General features: G+C 43.5%; 1 protein-coding gene across 4 annotated transcripts in view; it reads right to left on the bottom strand.

Annotated features, from left to right (window-relative positions):
• TRUB1 (TruB pseudouridine synthase family member 1) overlaps positions 1-8,271 on the bottom strand; it is a 33,184-nt gene extending 24,913 nt beyond the window's left edge. For 3 of the 4 annotated variants that reach the window (XM_065672327.1, XM_065672328.1, XM_065672330.1), the window contains exons 1-2: positions 8,078-8,271; positions 6,362-6,454 (exon numbers count right to left, since the gene is read on the bottom strand). In XM_065672327.1, coding sequence (XP_065528399.1) covers positions 6,362-6,454; positions 8,078-8,222 — 238 coding nt within the window. In that variant the 5' untranslated portion in view covers positions 8,223-8,271. The remainder of the gene's footprint in view (positions 1-6,361; positions 6,455-8,077) is intronic. The other variant, XM_065672329.1, reaches the window with a different exon arrangement.
• Between the last annotated feature and the right edge of the window lie 11,467 nt (positions 8,272-19,738).

The following is a 19,738-nucleotide window of genomic DNA, read 5'->3' as shown; positions in this document are numbered from 1 at the left end:
TAACACAGCAAGACAGCATAATGAAATAGTTTATCAGGCTTAGAGCAAGAAAATAAAATAATCAAAAGGTCCAACTGCCTCTCAAAAATCTTTCATAATCAAACCTTCCCATTACTGTGTATACAGACCACTGTCATTTCAATCTTAAACCAGTACTCAGCAAAACAGCAGTCAGTTCTTCATAAAAGGAAGACAGTAAAAGAGCTCTCTCTTATATTTTACCTTAAAGGTTTTTACAAGGTGCTTTCCCTGAATCTGCTTTCCTATCGATATTCTCCACACACAGCAAACCAAAGAAACAATGAAAATTTCAAAAGGAAAGCAGGTTTGTGTACAACTCATGGTAGACTGGGGACCATAAAGAAAGACTACAGAGCCCTGGGAGAGGTGGTTAGGGGCTCCGGTGCTCAGATAGTCTTTTCATCAATTCTCCAGGACACAGGGGAGGACCAAGAAAAAGCTAGGAGGATTGGCCAGGTCAATAGATGGTTAAAAGGATGGTGTCATAGTCAGGGGTTTGGGTGTCTTGAACATAAGACTGAAGTTAGTAGGCCAGATCTACTGGGGGCTGGTGGAGCTGCTCTGGTAAAGAAGGGGAAGAACAGTTTTGGTAGGAGGCTAGCCAGACTGGTCAAGGAGGCTTTAAACTAGATGTGTTGGGGGAGGGGGGCATCATTCCATCCCAACACACCCAGTCAGTTGCCAGCACCTATAATAAATGCTCGGAACAATGTAGATATATTCCAGCTGCTCCAGCCAACAAGCCGGCTTCAATTGGAGCTCGTCTCAGATGCCTCTATACAAACGCCTGTAGCATGGGGAACAAACAAGAGGAATTAGAGATGTGTGCACATCTACGGGGGTATGATATAATAGGCATCACAGAAACATGGTGGGATGGCTCCTATGACTGGCGTGTTGGAATGGAAGGTTACAGGCTCTTTAGAAAGGACAGGCCTGGCAGGCGGGGAGGGGGAGTTGCCCTTTATGTTAGGGATAGGCTGGAGAGTATGGAACTCTGTCTGGGGGCAGGTGAGCAGTTTACAGAGAGTTTGTGGGTCAGGGTTAAAGGGAAAACAGCCATGGGAGACATTACTGTGGGAATCTGTTACAGACCGCCTGATCAAGGAGAACCTGTGGATGAAGCACTCCACAGACAGATAGGAAAAGCCTCACGCACGCAGGCCCTTGTTCTCATGGGGGATTTCAACCACCCTGACATCTGTTGGAACGATGGCACAAGCAACCCAGGAGGTTCCTCGATGGTGTGGAAGACATCTTCCTTCTGCAAGTAATAGAGCTGCCAAGGAGAGGTGCCATGCTTGACCTTGTGCTCACCAACAGGGAAGGGCTTGTTGAGAATGTGGTACTCCAGGGCAGCCTTGGATGCAGCGATCACGAGATGGTCGAATTTGAGATCCCCAGGACAGTGAGAAGAGCGTGTAGCAAGCTCACTGCCCTGGACTTCAAAAGAGCAGACTTTGGCCACTTCAGGAGCCTGCTTAGTAAGGTTCCATGGGATACAGCCCTAGAAGGCAGGGGGACCCAAGACTGTTGGTTGATATTCAAGGATCACCTGCTACAAGCTCAGGAGTGCTGCATCCCAACTAGAAGGAAGTGCAGCAGGAGGGCCAGGAGACCTCCTTGGATGGATAAGGAGCTGCTGAGGAAAATTCAAGGGAAAAAAAGAGGCTTATAAAAAATGGAAGCAAGGACAGGCGGCCTGGGTAGAGTACAGGGATGTTGTCCGGGAAGCTAGGGACCAGGTTAGGAAGGCTAAGGCCCAGTTAGAATTAAACCTAGCCAGGGATGTTAAGGATAACAGGAAGGGATTCTACAGGTACGTAGCAAAGAAAAAACAGACTAGGGACAACATAGGCCCCCTGAGGAAGCTTTCAGGAGAACTGGCTACACAGGATTTGGAGAAGGCTGAGGCTCTGAATGACTTCTTGCCTCGGTCTTCACAGGCAAAGGCTCTGACTGCACCACCCAGTTCTTAGAAAGTAGATGCAGGGGCTGTGAGAATGAAGACCTTGGGCTCACTGTAGGAGAGGATCTGGTTCGAGACCATCTTAAAAATCTGAACGTGCACAAGTCCGTGGGACCTGATGGAATCCATCCGCGGGTCCTGAAGGAGCTGGCGAATGAAGTTGCGAAGCCACTGGCCATCGTATTTGAAAAATCATGGCAGTCAGGTGAAGTTCCCGACAACTTCCATTTTCAAGAAGGGGAAAATGGAAGACCCGGGGAATTACAGACCAGTCAGTCTCACCTCTGTGCCTGGTAAAATCTTGGAGCACATTCTCCTGGACAACATGCTAAGGCACATGAAAAACAACAAGGTGCTTGGTGACAGACAGCATGGCTTCACTAAGGGGAAATCCTGCCTGACCAATTTAGTGGCCTTTTATGATGGGGCTACAGAATTGATGAATAAGGGTAAAGCAGTTGACGTCATCTACCTGGACTTGTGCAAAGCGTTTGACACTGTCCCACATGACATCCTTCTCTCTAAATTGGAGAGATATCAATTTGATGGATGGACCACTCGGTGGATAAAGAACTGGCTGGACGGCCGCACACAAAGAGTTGTGGTCAATGGCTCGATGTCCAGCTGGAGACTGGTAACAAGTGGTGTCCCTCAAGGATCGGTGTTGGGACCGGTCTTGTTTAACATCTTCGTCGCTGACATGGACAGTGGGATTGAGTGTGCCCTCAGCAAGTTTGCCGATGACACCAAGCTGTGTGGTCTGGTTGATACGCTGGAGGGAAGGGATGCCATCCAGAGGGACCTCGACACGCTTGTGAGGTGGGCTGATGCCAACCTTATGAAGTTCAACCACGACAAGTGCAAGGTCCTACACCTGGGTCAGAGCAATCCCAGGCACAGCTACAGACTGGGCAGAGAAGAGATTCAGAGCAGCCCTGCAGAGAAGGACTTGGGGGTGCTGGTCGATGAGAAAATGAACATGAGCCGGCTGCAGTGTGCGCTCGCAGCCCAGAAAGCCAACCGTATCCTGGGCTGCATCAAAAGGAGCGTGACCATCAGGTCGAAGGAGGTGATCCTGCCCCTCTACTCTGCTCTTGTGAGACCTCACCTGGAGCATTGTGTGCAGTTCTGGTGCCCCCAACATAAAAAGGACATGGAACTGCTGGAACAAGTCCAGAGGAGGGCCACGAGGATGATCAGGGGACTGGAGCAGCTCCCGTATGAAGACAGGCTGAGGAAGTTGGGGCTTTTCAGCCTGGAGAAGAGAAGGCTGCGTGGGGACCTAATAGCAGCCTTCCAGTACCTGAAGGGGGCCTATAGGGATGCTGGGGAGGGACTCTTTGTCAGGGACTGTAGTGACAGGACAAGGGGTAACGGGTTAAAACTTAAACAGGGGAAGTTTAGATTGGATATAAGGAGGAAATTCTTTCCTGTTAGGGTGGTGAGGCACTGGAATGGGTTGCCCAGGGAGGTTGTGAGTGCTCCATCCCTGGCGGTGTTCAAGGCCAGGTTGGATGAAGCCTTGTGTGGGATAGTTTAGTGAGAGGTGTCCCTGTCCATGGCGGGGGGGTTGGAACTAGATGATCTTGAGGTCCTTTCCAACCCTAACTATTCTATGATTCTATGAAAACATAACTGCTTATGCCCTTGGTTTTAATAAAATTACAGGAGTTAAGGGAGCTTGCAGGAAATCAGGTCTATGTTAAGCTGGAGCCAGTACCAGAAACATTAAGCTGACAATGAATCTTTCCTTAAAATCAAAACAAATATTTCTGCTCTAATGCTTCTCAAATCTTTACACTCTGAGACTCATTAGATGACTTCTCATTCTCAATTACTTCTCATCTTGTTCCTGAGGGTATTTAGTCACACATGCCCTTGTGCTCGTGAAACTTCAGTTCAGCCTGTTCCTGTCATTTGCAAGACAGGAAGGAGCTGCAACAAGGCTGAGAAAAGGAGATAGCACACAGATAAAACTTTATAACCAAACACTGTTCTTGCAACGTGATGAAATCACTGACACTTCTGCATAACTGCTGAGCTGAAATTTGCTGAGGAGTGTCAAGAGATTCAATAGAATCATTTTAAAGAGACACTGAATGCTTTTGTGAACAAGACACTAACAATTTTCCCCATTAATCATCAGCTTGTGTAATGTATATTATTGAAAGATGACATAAACTAAACTTGCCAGACTACACAGAGCCTAACAAAGTTTAACTGAATTTTTAGTTTTGGTACTTCTTCGTTTTTTCTTCTCCTATGGAAGCACAATTCATAGCTGCCCTACAGAAACAAGCTAAATATTTACAATTCCTACTGTACAATAAGAAACACTAAACTGGAACCCCAACCATGGACTAACGTAAGGTATTCATTAAGACTTGACCTACAGTTCCTCGCTTCTTGTATCTTAAAATTTGAGACCTAATGTTGAGAAGTAGAAGTTGAATCCTAGCTCCCACCACCTTCCAAATGCAACAGAAGCCACAGATGGGGACAGACTAAAGATTATCCCTCAGTCAGCAGTCGCTTCAGGCTCCTACCAGTGTGAGGCCACCAATACCACCTGGTCTCTACACTGCCTTTCACTCACATGCCATTCATCACCAACCTCTGTCTCCAAGGTCCTTCCTCATTTGCACTTGCTGTCAGTAAAAAAAATATGAAAGTCTATTTTCAGATGAAAAGCACAGCTCAGTTATTTGCAGTACATTTGGCATGCTAAGCAAGACTCTCTATCAACTAATTCACTAGTTCCCACGAATAAAGTTCTAGATATGCAGTACATAAAATCTGGGAAACAGCCATTATAGATCAAGAAAGCTTAGAGGTTTCAGAAAATAAATACTATTGTACAACTGACCATGAGGAAAGAAAACTTTCTGCCTCACCACCCTATCCATCCCTATCTGAGTAACTTGCTTCTGCTGTGTTCTCCACTCTCCTCAATATCTTACCCAAACCCACAAAAAATTTGGGCACATTCCCTTTCCCACTCCTCTCCAGTTTCGTCCTTTCCAATCTAGCTACCACTGATTTTCCTGTGTGTGTTTTGTATGGCATTGGAATGATCAATCCATAGCATATTAAGGTGATGCACTTCTGTCTTTACCAAGCACATCAAGCCCAAGTACTTTTTGTCATGCCACAGGAGCATGCTTTGGAGACTGCTGCATATCAGAGAGCAGTAGGAGAAGCAATTAAGAGGCATGAGTGATTTTTCTTTTCCTCTGGATCAATGCTGTTGACTTCCCACAATGGGCAGTAACATGCTCAAAGGGAACATCTGTGTAGAAGGAAAATGTCCGCTTCAGCAGTACACAGGGTATTCTCCAGTGAGCAGCCACACATTACAGGAAATTGAAACAAAATGAGATAGTAGGTACTTCTAGCCTAAGAATGTTACATTTTGCAATGTTCACAGATGACAGAGAAAAACAATTACCAGCCTACAGGCCTCTATTAGCAACACCCTTCATGAAAACAACCTCCCCTTGAAGCACAGCTCTTCCTGAACAATCAAAAAGTGGATTTACTTTCAGTATATACTCACAGTTGTACCTGTTGCCTTTCAATACCAAAAAAGTATTGCTGTTATTTCTTCTAGCTAAGTAGAGCTACAAGGTTACAAGTTAAGCAAGGTGCAGTTTGCATGTCACTTAGAACTGTTGGTGACAATATGTGATACGCGAATAATCCAGCCCAATGGTCACAGACATAGCCGGGTTTTCAACACCAGCAAATTGGCACATCCTGTTCCTTAGTAAAACAAAGGAATTTGACAAACGGATTGATTGATTGCTATCAAAATTAAAAGATGAAATCTCTCTAATGACTCTTCTTTATGAAGCTAGACAGAACAGGAAGCAAAAAGTCTTTCTGTGCTGAGCCTTAAAAAAGCAGCAGCTGAATTGCTCTTATACATCTTTCATTTGGTGAGTATCACAACTCAAAAGGCTCCCACAAAATCCCAGAAAAGCATTAGTTTAGGAACAAATACTTTAGGAAATTATGCTGACTACTAATCCCCATCTTAAACTAAAAAAAAAAAAAAAAAAAACAAAGCCATCAATTTCTGAGGTAATTTAGAATTCATTACACAAGAGTCTTTATGTTCATGTAATAACTCACAGGTTATTTCAGGAGTTGGGGGTAGGGAACATAGCCTTCTGTAAAAAAAAAAAAAACAAACATGTAGAAGTATATGCAGAAAAAATTTAACCCAGACCACAATGACCCATCCTTCCCCCAACACCAGAAAGCCTGCCATGCTTATCTCAAAATTGTTCCTCCATCTCTGATTTCATGTAGGCATGAAAATGTTCCCCCAAGTCACCCTTTGATGACTGCATTTATATTTTACATTACCCAGAACTCCTTCAGCTGCACTGTCCAAAGTTCCACCATGTCCAATTTTCAAAACCTGATTTCTTTTGCTCCTATTTGTTTGCAAGCCAGCTTCTGCAAACAGAAATTGAAAGGAAACATTATAGGATAACCTTACAACATAGGAAAAATAGCACATATTTCCAGTCTGCTAAAGAAGATAAATATCAATTATTTAAACTATGAATTAGTAGTGCAAAAATTGTTGTCCTCAATAAGACCAGTGATTCATCTAGATCTACTCCCAACCTCAAACAATTTGCAAGCTATATTCACCTAGATTCTAATCAAGTCTTGCATACTGTTATAAACGGATGTTCAGAAAATGCCACTAGAAAACCTGGGTGAGAGTTCACCTGTGAAGTTTCACTAACAAAGCACACAAGAACTAGCAGCAGAGCTCCTGAAATCATCTCATATATACAAACTGAATGCTACCTAATCTGAGCAATTCCTACTGTATTTACTTCCATGTAAATACATGTTTATTAGCATGTACACAGCCCTATGGAAACCCTACAACGAACTTGCTCACTGCTGCTTTCAAGCTGTCACAGCACCTCAACCCACCATAACTTCCCATGCAGCTGATGACTCCAGGAACTTTGCCGAGTTCAAGGCCCCTTATTAATTATTATTATTAAATACAACAAATGCTCTAAGCTCCCTTACCTACTTTATTAATTATCCCTCCATTATGCCTTTCACTACAGGAAATCAGACATGATCTGGCTAAAACTCTTCCAAACAATGCTGAATTGAAGTCCATGCCTACACTACAGTTCATTACCAAGTAAATCAGCCTGAATAAGCACTTACCGATATGAAAGTTGGTTCTCACTTCATCAGCAAGTGCCCAAAAGCCCAGATTAGATTATCAAATCCACATATACTTTATAAAGAGAATCTAGGCCATAGTCCCTCAAATTTGTAATGATCACACTTCCCCCCCCCCCCCCCCCCAGTAACTGACAGCTGGGGTTACCTGTATTCACAAAAAGCAGTCTCTGCAGTGTCCCCAGGACTTCAGGACTTTCAAACTCCTCAACACAATGTGGTTTTTACTCTTTTGGTGGTATTTATTGTATTTTTTAATGGCAATAAGCAGTGGGACTGAAGCAGCACATCCTGCCAGAGCTGTGCTGAGCTGCTGACACCCATTCTGGCAGATGGGTGCACACTGTCCCAGGGAGTATGCCCAACAGCTCTCCAAGGAAGCTGGGACCCCCTGTGCTGTGCACCGCGGGACTGGAGCTTTCTGCTAGCGCAAATCTTATCCCATTCACATTGAAGGCTCACATCATGGGGTACCACAGGCAATACAACATGCCTACCCCAAATAAGCAAGTGGTGAATATGGCCTTACAGCAGCCATGCTGTGTAACCAACACACCGAGTCTCGCGGGCAACCAGCAGCCCCATGCAGTGAGTCAGAAGGTACCCAGGAACGGCTCCATCCCCCAAGTCCGACCCATACCACGGCTCAGAAAGAGGGTGCAGTGGCTTGACAGGGGCTGTGGTTGTGGTCGGGACCCCCAGCCAAAGCGCTCGAGGACTAAAGGCTCGAGGACTCCTGCCCTGGGACTATGAGCACCTCCCTGCTACGACTCCCTCACCAAAACCCCACCTCGGGCCTCCATGCCCACCTCGGGGAGTGTGCCCTGCACCTCGCCTCCCCCGGCCCGCGCCGGCGCCTACCTGCCAGCAGCTTCTCCTTCAGGAGGTTGAGCACGCCGGCCGACGTGGGCCCCTTGGGCTTGTACACGGCGAACAGCCCGCTGAGGGAGAAGAGCTTCTCGGCCGCCCTGCCGAGCACCACGCCGCCTACCTCCCTCGTAGCCATGCTCCCTCCCGGCAGGCCCGGGCACCGGCCCGCCACAACCGCCCGCCTTCCTCCCCTCCCGGGGGCCGCTGGGAAATGTAGTCCGGCGGCGTGCCGACTGTGAGGAAAGCCCGAGAGGAGAGACAGGTACCTCAGCACAAACTACTTACACCGTATTCCCCGTCCTGCTGGGAGTCTTGTAGGCATTTAAACAAGCTGTGCTTGACCAAAGCACCGAGAGCTTGGATGTTTTGTTCATGCATTACATTTATTTATTTTTAAGAGCCTGTAGATGAAACCATGAAGAGAGAGTTACAGGGAAATAAATGCATGGCTAGCAAAGGGCTATGTACATCCCTAGTTCTCCCCAGAGCTTGAGAGAAGCAAATCTTCCTGCTGAAGTCGATGCTGTCTCTGTACTGCGCAGGTTCAGGGTCTCTGTGTCTTCTCTGTACTGAAGACAGTGGCTTGCTCAGTGCCTGCTCACACCTTCCACAGCAGCTGCATGGGCCCAGTGCTTCCATTTGCAGGCTGCCACCACTGCATCCATGAGATGGGCAAAGGCTGCCTGCCGCTAGCAATGCCCCCCAGCATCCCCTGCACACCCTCTGTGACTGCTATTAATCATAGAATCCCAGACTGGTTTGTGTTGGAACGGACCTTAAAGCTCACCCAGTTCCAACCCCCTGTCATGCGCAGGGCCACCTTCCACTAGAGCAGGTTGCTCCAAGCCCCTGTGTCCAACCTGGCCTTGAGCACTGCCAGGGATGGGGTAGCCACAGCTTCTCTGGGCACCCTGTGCCAGCGCCTCAGCACCCTCACAGGGAAGAAGTTTTTTGCATAATCTGGCACCTTATTTGCTTAGATCTCACCTGCATGGCTGCATCTGGCTGTGGAAGGGTGCAAGGGTGCAGCATTTGCTTCAAGGGTGGATTCACTGGTGAATGGTACAGGGGGTCTGTCTTTGCAGGACACGGAAGTGAGGTGTCAGAGTCCTTCTCCAGAAGCCTCACTTAGGTGAAAGGTCTGTGAGAAAATTACTGCTGATTTGCATGGAGTTAAAGTCCAGCAGAGTTGTGGAAGCCATGTTGGATACCAGAGAATCATAGAATCATAGAATAGTTAGGGTTGGAAAGGACCTTAAGATCTTCTAGTTCCAAACCCCTGCCATGGGCGGGGACACCTCACACTAAACCATGTCACCCAAGGCTCTGTCCAACCTGGCTTTGAACACCGCCAGGGATGGAGCATTCACAACTTCCCTGGGCAACCCATTCCAGTGCCTCACCACCCTCACAGTAAAGAACTTCTTCCTTGTATCCAATCTAAACTTCCCCTGTTTAAGTTTTAACCCATTACCCCTTGTCCTGTCACTACAGTCCCTAATGAAGAGTCCCTCCCCAGCATCCCTATAGGCCCCCTTCAGGTACTGGAAGGCTGCTATTAGGTCCCCACGCAGCCGCCTCTTCTCCAGGCTGAACAGCCCCAACTTTCTCAGCCTGTCTTCATACGGGAGCTGCTCCAGTCCCCTGATCATCCTCATGGCCCTCCTCTGGACTTGTTCCAGCAGTTCCATGTCCTTTTTATGTTGAGGACACCAGAACTGCACACAATGCTCCAAGTGAGGTCTCACGAGAGCAGAGCAGAGGAGCAGGACCATGATGGAGTTTGTGCTGCGGACTTGATTTAGTCAGGCTAATGGTTTTGAAAACCATTCTTGCCAATTCCCTACTAAAAAGAGATTAAGTGCAGATTGCTGTGTAAGCAGGCTAAAGCAAAACTATTTAAACATGGCTATTAATGGTGTTAGTAACCTTCCAAGCAAGGAGATTGCAGCCCAAGCCCCGAAATGCAAACCTGCCACACCGTCATGGGCAGCAGCATCATTGGGTCAGCAGACTTCTGAAAACATCGTCATGGTCAGAGGGAGATTATGCAGAAATGAGAGCTCCATTCTTGGCATAACGGCATCCTTAATGCAAAGAGCACCTCAACTTTCCAGTAATGCAGTGGCAGATAGAGCCTGTGAAAAAAATCCCTGTGCTGCCTTCTCAGGACTGACCTAAGCAGGGAATTGTTTAAAATGATGTAATTAACCTCACATAGTCATAGGGCATGAGCTGAAGGCCCGTGTCTGATCCCCAGTACTCTGTTTCCACAAATTGCAAAAAGCTTTTTTATACTTTTTTCTTTCTCTCTCTCTCTTTTTTCTTTTTTTTTTTTTTTTTTAGGACAGGGTTTCAGGTGTCTAAAGAAACTACCCACTACTCTCATATTTAATATTGAGTAGGAAGTCGTTATAGGTCTTCCAAACTTCTACATCAGCAATTAAACCACAACACTTTGTAATTGCAGCAGATGGAGTCTTTGAAGCCTTAGAAAAGAGATGTTTGCTTTGACTTCAGTGGGCATTGGATAAGGGCCCAAAACAAGAATTGTGAAAAGCTATTAATGACAGTCAGTATTTTAGCTAGGTGGAAGTTTATGTGTATATAAATCACACATAGCTCTCTTCATGGGGCAAGGTTATTCAGCATTCAAAATGGTGGGGATGATATACCAAACTGTTCATCTCAAGGGCTTTATTTCAGATTTGCTTTATTTCAGATTTGCCTCGTGTTGCTTGTGATTAAAAGTCATTACCATCTGCTCAGTAGCCTATTTGAAACAAGATGTTTATCTCCCAACAATTCCTAGCCAAGCCAGCATCCACAACAACCAAAAGCATGATTAGAGTTGCTGACTTTATTTGCAACCTTAATAAAGAGGCTCAGGAAATGGCTGAAAGGATGATGTTGCTTTATGCATGGAACATGACAGGTCTAGTAGAGGCAGGACAAATCCTCCACTTGGGTCACTAGAATTATCTAAAGCAATGCCTTGTGAATCTGGTGCAATTATGCTTTATAGAGAAGAGATAATGGGTAGTAGCTGTTGTACATGCAAACGGCAGATGAGGTCTGTTGCAAAAGAGGAGAAAACTTGCTTGTGTAGAGCAGAGATGTAACATTTCGTTCTACCTTTCTCCAGAAAGATGCTTACTTCTTTGTGTGCTTTCAGACTGATATAATGCTCACAGACCACAATGCAGAAGAAAATGATGCTGCATTACAGCTTTTAAAGTAGATTCAGTAGAAAAAGCCCATTTCTATATTTCTTTTCCCTTTATGATTCCAGCTTTATCGCCTGTATCCAAATCAGAGCAAATAATTGCAAGGAGGTCAATCATGGCTCATGTTCTTCCTGTAAAAGCAAAGAGCTGCAGCTGTTTGGAAGTTTAGCTCATAGTCATGTAAACTGCTCCCTCGTCAGCTAGTGGAATTTTGTCTGTAATAGGAACTATCAAAGCCCTAAATACATAGATTTTTTTTCCCCCTCTAACTGTTCCGTCTGTTTGGATGATCAGGAGTAGATAAATAACTCTTCAACTTGTTAGTTCATTTGGATAGGCATGAAGCACATAATTCATCATGTGTGAGTGGTTCTTCTGAACAAAAGTAGCTTCTTCAGTATCTTGTTGAACAGCAGCAGTTTTGAGAAAAGAATGTCAGTTACTGTATGCAAGAAATGATGTAACTACTTATGGCATACACTCATCCTGGGATTAGCAATTTTTGTTAGTCATTCTCCCCCAGAGAAAAGGTTACTAAACTGCTGGTATTTCATGAGCAGATTTTTGCATTTTGATCACACAAGGTTGGTATTTAATGCTTACACCAATTCAGATTTTAAGTCTAGGCTTTGTTTAATTTTAGGAATATTTTCTTTAGACTTTTATCCTGGCTTCTCTGTTATTAGAGCGATTATTTTGAATTAGGAGTACCTTAGACAAGAAGAGGTTTTGGTTAAGGTTTTATAGTTTCAATTTGAGTTGAACTGGACAAAATACAATAGGATCCAAATGTTTTTAGCTATTCCTTTTTTAAGTGAAATGCAGTTCTGGCAGTTAGATAAATAAGAGAACAGCAATTTTTCCTGACCACTGGTAGGTCACAAATGGTGTAGAGCTATGGAGAAATATGATACAGATATGATTTCAATTGCTCCTTACAGACCTTTTCTGAACATGTTGCATTAGTAAGTGAGGACAGATTATGGACTGAAAAGTTACTTTTAATCTCTGATATGTGCCTAGGTCTGTCTATAATGGCAGAGGACTCAGCATGGTGTGGAATCAGAAGATCAGTGATGCTGAGGGGAATAAAAACAAAATATGTTTTGCAGATCTTTGATTTTGTTGCTAATAAAAGTCTCAGTGGGATCCTCAATTCTCATTTAAATTTGCACAGTTTCTTGCTACAGTTTCTGTCAAAGAACTGGCTTTCCAAGAAGCTGCATCCTAATTAGGAACAGCAAAGAACTCACCAGATGCGCATATGGAAGGAGGCATCACATGGGGGATGGTTTATATGGACAATTCAAGTCCAACCTGCCCCTCTGTAAATTCAGAACATAAGGTTAAAAGGACCCAGACACTATTAAATCTGAGAGGATGCTAAATGCCGTGGCTAGAAAATAGATGGAGCAATATCAGTTGAACTGGAGTGCTTTCTTTAAAAACATTCAATCTTGATTTGAAGATACTGGGAGACAGGAGAAAAATTAGATCTGTAGCTTCACCAGTTGTTCAAAATTACACCTCTTTTTTCAACTGCCTTTGTACAATTTCAGTGTTCAGATAAATGTGTTAATAATCAGCTCTTTGGCAACTCATTCTCATCTTGTGAGCATATAGCATATAGACTCTGTTTAGCATTTTGTGATGGATGTGTAGAAAAGAGAATACCTGAGCTCCCCAAATGACCTCCTTTTCTTGCCTATTTATTTGAGTGAAGGAAGAGATTGTACCTCCAAAAAAGAGCCGCCTTCAACATCTAGCATTAAACTCACATCAAAGTTAGATAAATACTGTATAATTTTCTTAGCTAAAGCCTGTGAAACCCCCATTTGAGGAAGGTAGAGATCTTCTTTTCCAAAACACCTCCCAGCTTCCCATTGTCAGCAGTCAGAGGTATTTTTAACCAAAGCTTGACTGTTACAATGGTTGTGTTTAACCATTATCAGTGGATCTTCCTGCTGTTGTCTAATCTGCCTAATACTTAAGAAGCCATGTCTTCATTCAGCTTTTACTCTGTGGCAATGACTTTCTCAAGTTAGTTGGAGGTTGTATGGAGGAGTTCTATTTTTTCTGTCCTTTATTTCAAGCTACCTTGTCTAGCACTAGGCACCTCCTGATCCTAGTGCAATGAAAAATGAAAAATTCACTCATTTACTTCCACCATCTCTCTCATGATTTGAAAGGCCTTAAATCATATCTTGCTCTCTCCCTGCCTGTCTCTTCTCAATGTGAAGAATCCTATTAAGTTTTTCCAAAGCTCTTTAGTCACTCCTTGGACAGAGGCTATTTGTTGGCTATAATCTTTATTAGGATTGTAATTATCTTCCCCATCTATTTTGAGATTGTACAACATTATTCTTGATATGGGGTGAGCAGTATTTTACTAAGCAGTTAAAATATGGCCATGCAATGGTTTTATTGCGTGGCTTGTCGAGACCTGCTGTAGTACTTTCTGTTCCTTCTCTGCATTTCACTGCCTGGCACTTCATGAATTGCAAGTGAAGCTGCCTGATGCCTTATAGCTGTTCTCTTTCTTCCCGCATCCTCCATCTTCCATTGCAAGATGCTTTTTTTTTTTTTTTTTTTTGGGGGGGGGCTACTGGGGGAAGGGATAATTCTCTGCAGAAGTAGGATAGCAGACATCATTATTTGCTTATTAGTCTTTCCTTCCAGTCTGACAAGTGCCCTTCCCAAGGAGGGCCCGTGCTGGGTGACTCACAGCAAGGAAGTAAACAGCCAGCTGAAAAGTGTTTCTGCAAGAGGCAGTTAGAAAAAGCACAGAGATGAAGGTTCACTCCACATTAGGGTCTTCTCTCCTATACTGTATGGTCTTAGAAGAAGAAAGAAATATCTCTCCTTGCACTGAATAAGAAGGGCTGTCCAGAAACCCTACAAAGGGCAGTGGCTAAGCATCTCAGGTTCTTCCTGCTAAGAAGAGTGGGAACATAAGTAGACCACCTTCCAGCAGACATGACCTCAATCAACAAATCTTTCCTTTAGCTGGAGACATCCCCACAGCCATCATCCCACACACAGGCAGAAACTGGCCTTTCTCAACCTATCTCTAACCTGACAGTTCTCTCCAAGAGCCTTGTTTTGTTCCCTGGAAAGACTCAATACTTTTGGCTTTAACTGTTTCAAAGACACATTGCCCATATTCATCTTCTATCTAATCATTCACTCCTTGCAACTGCTCCTTAATATATGCCTTGCTTAACACCTTCTTTGCTGTGAGAGGCTTGTGAACATCACCAGCCCAAGCAAATATCTATGATAAGAAGGTCAAAGCTGTGGATTTGGTATCTGTTGTCCCAAGAAGGAAACTGGACCTGAGAAGGTGTTTGCTGTGTTCACTGGCCAGAGGAGCCAGTGGCCATTCTGGCAAGTTTTGCCTGAAGATAACCTGCTGGCATGAGAACAGCCACAGTGTACCTCCTCTATCCTCTTTTATTGGCAGGATCTCACCCTAAATAAGTGTAAGTTGCCATGGATTAGTTCCAATTAATTCTGAAGTGGAGACAAACAGAAGTAGCCATTGCCCACGGGTGGGAGCTGCCAACTGCATCTCTAATGAGAGCTCCAGAATCAATAACCGAGCAGCTCCAGGCAGCGCAGTATATTTTTAATGCACGTTATAATACTGTTGACAGAAATTGTTCCGTTTGCTATAAATTATTCAACTTTTAATTGTTTAGGCTTTGGAGTCTGTAAGGATGCTAATTGCCAACTGTAAGATTAACTTGATAATGTCTGCTTTGTGTTTTCATAAAGTTGACCTTAAAATCGCAGAGAGAAGAAAGGCTGATTTTACAGATACCTCATCAAAAATAAGGAGATCAAAAAGATGGTGAGTGTTCTGCTTTCTTATTCTGGGTTGCAATCATTAAAATGATGTTCCACATCTACCATGTCTGTGTGAATAAAGTAATAAGTATTTTGACTAGCACACATACTTAGATCAATATCCCACTTCATCAGGGTTATCCCGTACCATACCTTGATCACAGTGAGCAACCTTAAGAGACTGTGGTTTGGCCTGTCTTATCTGAAATCCTATATTTTTCTTTGAAATAATTAAGTAAAATGGAGTGAAGTATTTGCCAGTTTTCTGACGTTTCTTCCAGGTTTTTATGTATTTGTATCTTCTTTTCATTTCCTGTTTTATCTTGCAATAAGATATTATATTTATAATGTTTTATGCTGCAATAAGACTATATCTTGTAAGGATATCATCTAGACAAAGTTTGCTTTTTTTAGTAATCATATGGGGAAATTACAGTAAGAAGTTTATTCAAAAATGTCTTTGCTCATAAAAACAGACTATTTGCTAGAACTGAAAGTCACGTATCACCTAGAAAGTCAGTCTGAGGTTTTCCACATACTTAAACTAGTTTTCTTTAATTTGAACCTCTGGTTCCTGGTATCCTGATTCACATTCCACTTCTGAATGTGAACCAGTGCATCCAATATCAAATGTTAAAAAGTAAGCTAAATTAAAGAATGTTTTCCTCTGTTAGATATTGAAAACACTTTCCTGGAAAGCTGAAAAAAAGGCCAAAGTATTCTTTTCTTCTATCTCAGAAGTTCACTTTTAAGTAGCATTCCCTTAGATAGCTGAAGAGCGTGATCCCAGAGGTGTTCTCTGTTGATGTCAGTGAGAGGTAAAGGATGTTCAAAATCATGCCCTAATTGCTAACTTGGCTTGAAGGTATGTTCTGTGTCCTAGTAAGAAGCCAGTTTACAGCAATCATCTTGTGCTGTAATAAAATAATGGCAGGCTGTGATGGCTGAGGCTACCAGTGTATAAATGTAGCGTTGAAAATAAACACTAAATGGCTGTACTGTGGCAATGATGTTTTGGTAAATGATAATCCAGAGGTGACCAGAGATGCACAAAAGATCATCTACTTGAGTTATTGCTTCAATAAGGATACTCTGCATGAGTGTCTTTTTGGTTTAAGCCCTTTTGTTCCTAAGAAGGTCATTAAGTTACTTTGTTTCTGGAGTATATTTATTACTTTTAAATCCCGTGCAGTCTATTTAGTCTTTCTTGATGCTTCTTTGTGAAACATTAATGAGAAGCTCACGCACACAGTCATAGAATTTGTCTGATTACCCCATTCATATTTAATAAGCTTGCTGCTTACACTTCAGAGTAACAACAGAAATTAGATAATGCAATACTTTAGTCCTGGAGTGCCCCTAAATTTGCCTTTAAATTATTCATTACACTGGCTAAGGGCAAGGGAGCTGTCGTAACCCTAAATTTATCTAAATCCTACATTGTCTTATTTGCGCCTCTTTGTTGTTATTCCCACTTTAAAAAAAAAATAACTAATTCTTATTGAAACTGAAAACATCCAGTTTTTATCTGTTGCGGATTTATCAACATTCTCTGCAGAAGAACTGCAGTCAGCTAAAACCAAAGATAATTTAGTTGGACTTCAGCTGTATATACAAAATGTGAGCCCTGTAATCAAGTAAGACAGGGAAGATCTGTTTTGTTAAAGTAATGGTTGTATTTTCTAGCTAAGACAGTATTTTTTTTAAACCTGTCAATTAGACAAGAACATGGATATTAACCAGCTGCACTCCCACGATTTTAGGCTTTCTTATGGTTTTATTCTATAAACTACATGTCTCTTTCGTATGGGTTACATCCAGAAACACATTATCAATGTAATATTTTTAGGGTCTGTAAAGTAAATAGACCTTGTAAGGTAAAAGGTTTAATCCAAGCCTAGGTGGCCCCTCAAGCAGAGTCTAAAATCATATCTTAAATGCTGGTGGGCTCATAATCTATTTGCCAAAACAGACAGAATCTGTCATACCTTCAGATTCATCCCTAGGAATGTTCCACTCTTAAAAGTCCTATCTGAAAACAACACCATCAAATACACCCCAGTTCAGATGTATCCCAAGCTTCACAAAAGCAGAAGTTTCATGAGAGCAGCTCAGTTAAGAAGACTTGCATTCTCTTATTCACTCTTGTAGAGGAGTTTTCCAGTTCTCATAGGAATGGTTCATAAACCACTCCTGAGTTTAAACCTTTAATGAAGTATATATATATGCCCAGTATCAGAATGGATCAGGTGCCCAGGGTGCTGACTGAGGTTCATCTCTAAGTGTTATGATAGACTAGCTGGCTGTCTAACAATGAGGGGCAAAACCAGGCTCATGGGGAGGCGTACTGGAGCATCAGTGAAATACCACTTCCTTCCAAAACATCTCAGGGGAAAAGAAATATGAAGCTTAAAGTGGGGTATAATTGTGGTACACACAGGCAAGAGGAACCCAGGAACAGTGCAGTTACCCCTATTTTTTCTGTATTGTCTTCACAGCTGAGTGGAATGTCCCCACTGTGGAAAGCCCCAGTCCAGATGAGTGGCAGCACAACAGCTCATTTCCACACTTTGACCAACCAACACGGTCTAAAAGTCCAAACTGAGGAACTAGCAGAGCAAATGTTGTTACACAGTTCCTAAAATACACTTAATCCCCATTAAAAGTTTGGAACCTCTTTGGACTCTTTGCCTTTCACGTGTGTGTGTGGTAATGCACCAGTATCCTCACCTGTTATTAAGAAATAAAGTCACACATGTAAGAGTCAGAGGCATTTTACTGCATCTCGAGTACTGTCTCACTGGAACACTCACAGAGACAGATTGCATATCCTGACAGCAGTCCAAGGGGGAAAAAACAACTTTGGGAAGGCAACACAATCTAAATTTCCTAGAGTTGAGCCAACAGACAGATGGTAGGAACTAAACGTCCTTAAAAAAATCCCATGGCCATGGCCATCCTGGCATCAGTCTGGTATTCTGCCAAGCTAGGAGCCCCAGTGAATGAACTGCAAGGAGCTTAGAGCTGTTTCAGTCCAAAAGAGCTTGAGGGGCACAGAGTTAGAAGAGATAAACTGCTGCAAACTGCTGAACTTAGTTCAGCAAGTTTGAAAGTTAAGATGGAAACCTGTCTGTTCAATATTGGCAATGTGAGGGAGTGACTCTAAAAGAAATCCATGATCTGATGGTTGCATTCATGTTACTTTTCAGCCACAGTGGAACAGTTATTGTAAGTGGCAGATGCAGCTGCTGGCAGCTTACTTCTTGTGCAGAAAACAAGAGCAAGCCTTTTCCCCACTTAAATGCTCAAAAATAAAGCTTATATTAGATTTGTCTTGGACACAGCTGAGATAGAATTGTGCAATAGCAGCCTCTGCTCTTTGCTGAGCAGGGCTGTCAGCACAGCACACACTCCTGGGCAGGTAGCAGCTTTTCCAGGCACCTGTGCTCCTCATGCCATAGCAGAGTTTAAGGATTCATCTTTCAGATAAATCCTAATAAATAATGCCTTACCTTTCCTCTGTGTTTTGGAGAGCCCCCCAGCTGGGGCAGGAATGAAACCTAGAATAGCAACTTGCTACAGGACTTGTGAGACTTTTCCCTCCTTCTTTTAAGTACAGTTTAATGGTTCAAACAACTAAAAGTATCTGCTTTCCTCTTCAGAAGAATTCACCCAAATTTAGCTTCCAAGTCCAACTGTTTTAACACTGAAAACTGTGGGGTTTGTGACATTCAGCAACACAGTGCACTTGCTTTTCCCCAGAAAGCCTCATGTTGTCTGACCAGCATAAAATGATAGTGGAGCCAGACCAGATGCTTGTGTGTCAGAGAGTCACCACCATGTCTTTAAAATCAGCTGTGCTTTGTGCTTGGGGTCAGCAGCTGAAGCAACAGCCTTGTATGGTGCTGGTAGGCCAAGCTTCAGTTCATAGGCACACACTCATAACTGTTCTTGCAAATCTTCTGAGCTTGTTTCAGAGGTTTCCTGAGGCAGAAAACAAATAGAAAGGCTGACCTTCTCTCAGAAGCTCTTCCCTCAATGGGCTTCTGAGAGGTGGCAGCATCTCCCACTCCTAATTCGTATTTCCATCTGTTCTCCCATAGAAGGATGAGAGTGAAAACGTGCCTGGGGGAAGGCTGGACACAGAGCTATTATTGGGTTTCCCTGCATCATTGCTGTCCAAAGTGAAGGAGACATCCTGTCTTGGTACAGGGAGGCAGAGGGGGATGCAAACATGTATAAACCACTGAGCTGATTCAACTTGCTTTGATCATTGCAGTAATTCTGTAAAGGTGCTGTGTGGCAAGTCACTGCACCACGCAAATCACTGCACCATACAAATCACTGCATCACACAAATACTGCACCACACAAATCACTGTGCTGGAGCCATTCCTGGGTCAATGTTGTAATTCCCAAAGCCTGCAAAGGGGTTCTTTATTCCACAGTATAAAGTCAGAGATGGAAACAAATTATTGGAGGAGGGAGCAGGCTTTGAGGTCTTCTCATTTCTACTGGGGCCAGCCTTATTCAGCCAGCCCAGGCCCAGGGAGCCAAGAGGACACTTAAAGCCACTT

Source organism: Lathamus discolor, chromosome 3 (assembly GCF_037157495.1).
Source record: "Lathamus discolor isolate bLatDis1 chromosome 3, bLatDis1.hap1, whole genome shotgun sequence".
Lineage (NCBI taxonomy): Eukaryota > Metazoa > Chordata > Aves > Psittaciformes > Psittacidae > Lathamus > Lathamus discolor.
Note: the sequence above shows the minus strand (reverse complement) of the source record. Positions and strands in the feature narration are given on the sequence as shown.